The 2,592-nt window shown below is 67.6% G+C and overlaps 1 protein-coding gene across 1 annotated transcript in view; it reads left to right on the top strand.

Annotated features, from left to right (window-relative positions):
- Positions 1-2,521: 2,521 nt before the first annotated feature.
- The window catches only part of AURANDRAFT_66384 (hypothetical protein), a gene marked incomplete at both ends in the record, with an annotated part of 19,180 nt that continues 19,109 nt past the window's right edge, over positions 2,522-2,592 (top strand). The window contains one exon of the mRNA XM_009041557.1: positions 2,522-2,571. Coding sequence (XP_009039805.1) covers positions 2,522-2,571 — 50 coding nt within the window. The remainder of the gene's footprint in view (positions 2,572-2,592) is intronic.

A 2,592-nucleotide genomic window follows, 5' to 3' on the forward strand; every position in this document is an offset into this window, starting at 1 on the left:
GGCCGCCGGCCCCCGCGCGCGCGCGCGGGGGGGGGGGGGACGCGGCGCGGCGCCCGACGCGCGCGCCGCGCAGGCTCACGGGCGCGCCCGCGAACGCGACGATCGTCGCGGGCCGCGAGGGCGTCTCCGCGGTCGTCAGGGCAGGACAAGAGAGCGAAATTCCAAACTTCAAAGCCTCATATCTCGGCCATTTTCCACTCGTTTCGGCTGATTTTTGGACGAGCGATCATCTCTCGGAACGGTCTCGAAGCGTGGATGCTTTTCCCGGAACGCGCGCGCGCGGAACACTCACGTTGAAGCGACGTTGAATCTCTCTTGTGCTGCCCAGGCGGTCGTGCTGCGGGTCTACGACTGGGACGAGCTCATGGACGAGAACAACACGGCCCTCAAGGGCCTCGAGGTCAACGCCGTGCAGCGCGCCGAGGAGCGCACGAAGGCGTCGGGCCTCTCCGTCACGTCCGAGAAGATCTCCATCTACCGGTCGTTCTTCACGGACGTCGACGTGAACCGCACGGGCCGCGCGAACCTGTGCCGAATTCAAATCTTCAACTCGACTTCAATGTGAGCGTACGCGACAGTTCCGACGAAATTCTTCGGCCGTGCTTCGAGAACTCGACGAGAGCAATCGATTCGTCCAAAAATCAGCCGAATCGACTTCGATGTGACCGAGCTAGAGAATTCTCAAGTTTGGTCAGGACCACCCAAACCAGTGGTTGAATTCGGCACAGGCGTGAACCTGAGCGAGCTCCTCGAGGCCATCCAGTCCAAGGGCACGTCCGTGTCCATGCGCGACGTCGAGAAGGCCTTCAAGTCCGCGGACAAGGACGGCGACCTCGAGCTCGAGTTCGACGAGTTCATCATCATGTGCGACAATTTGTTACGCCGCGGCAAGCGGCTCTTCGAGCAGAAGCGCGTGAGCGACGTGCTCGTCGACATCGCGCGGAGCCACGTGCTCCTCGAGGCCTTCTACGTCGCCATCGAGCGCACGTGGAAGCACACGGCGTCGCACGAGCCGCGGACGTACGCCGAGCTCCAGCGCCGCATCGGCGAGCTGCCCAAGGAGCGCATCGACGCGTCGACGTTCATGCAGGGCGGCGCGAAGCAGGACCAGGGCCTGAAGATGAAGGCCGAGAAGAAGAAGGGCCCGCCGCCCAAGGCGGCCGGCGCGGGCGCGCACGACGACGTGCCGCTCACGGCGCGCGGGGCCGACAAGGACGCGAAGCAGGCGGCCAAGCCCACGGGGCCCGGCGTCGTCGTCGTCTCCGCCGACGCAGCGCTCGACGCGGCCATGGAGTTCTGGGCCGCGGAGCACGCGGCCAAGGGCAAGCTCGCGCGGACCATGTCCGCGCGGAACATCATCGGCCGCCTCGTGAGCCGCTGGCTCAAGGGCGTGCGCCAGAAGGCCGTCGACCGCCAGGCCTGGCACAACTTCCTGCGCCACTACCCGGACCAGGCGACGCTCCGCCGCGTGCTCAAGGGCAGCGTGCAGTACGACGAGTTCGTCGACCTCGTCGAGGAGGCCTACGGGTTGCCCGTGTCGGACACGCTCGGCACGGTCCTCTTCTCCGACTTCGAGGACTACGCGGACAAGATCGCGACGACGTCCGACGAGGCCATCGAGGCGGGCCGCTGTGTGGAAATCAACCAGTGAGCTGGGACGTCGGGGCCAAACTTCTGAAATCCCTAGCTCGGTCAAATCGAAGTCGATTCGGCTGATTTTTGGACGAATCGATTGCTCTCGTCGAGTTCTCGAAGCACAGCGAAATAGTCTGGTCCAAACCGTTCGATTACGCGCACATTGAAGTCGGGTTGAAGATTTGATTTCCACACAGGCGGGCCGCGTGCACCTCGTCAAGCAGGTCGCGACGCTCCGCGCGCAGCTCTGGTTCCTCCGGAGCCGGTCCCGGCGCCTCGCGGGCCGCGACAAGGAGCTCAACATCACGCGGCGGTCGCGCATGGTCATCCTCCTCTACATCGTCAAGTCCTACGTCGAGGGCGGCCTCGAGGACGCCAAGGCCGCCGAGTCGAGCGACATGGAGACGAACGCCAAGGTCGCGGAGCTCCTGCTCTCCGCGCGGACCTTCGAGGTCAACGCGGACGCCGCCTTCTGCGCGCTCCAGGCGCGCGGCATCCGCATCGGCAAGTCCCTCGGCGCGGCCAAGGCCGCCGCGCCCAAGGGCAAGGGCAAGGGCAAGGGCAAGAAGGCCTAGGTAGCGCGCGCCCGGCGCGCCCGGCGGCGGCGCGCGCGGCCCCCGCGGACCGTCGTAACCGCCGGCGAGAGCCGCGCCGACAGACCCGCCGCCGCCCCGCGGGGGCCGCCGCCGCGGCAATTGCAAGCGGCCGGAGGCCTGGCCGGCGCCACGGGTGCCCAAAAAAATGGCCGGCATGCCGCCCGCCAAAGCCTTTTGCCCACACCATTTGAGCGTGCCGGACAAGTCGCCGCGCCGCCGTCGCCGTCGTCGTCCCGGCGCCGAGCGCCGCGCCGGCGCGAGAGCCGGTCGCTTTCGTCGCGGGCCCGCCCATGGCGCCCGCCGCCGGGGGCGGCGGCCGCGAGCTGGCGCCGCTCGCCAAGTACAAGCTCGTCTTCCTCGG

The sequence above is a fragment of the Aureococcus anophagefferens genome (genome assembly GCF_000186865.1).
Source record: "Aureococcus anophagefferens unplaced genomic scaffold AURANscaffold_22, whole genome shotgun sequence".
NCBI classification, from domain to species: Eukaryota; class Pelagophyceae; order Pelagomonadales; family Pelagomonadaceae; genus Aureococcus; species Aureococcus anophagefferens.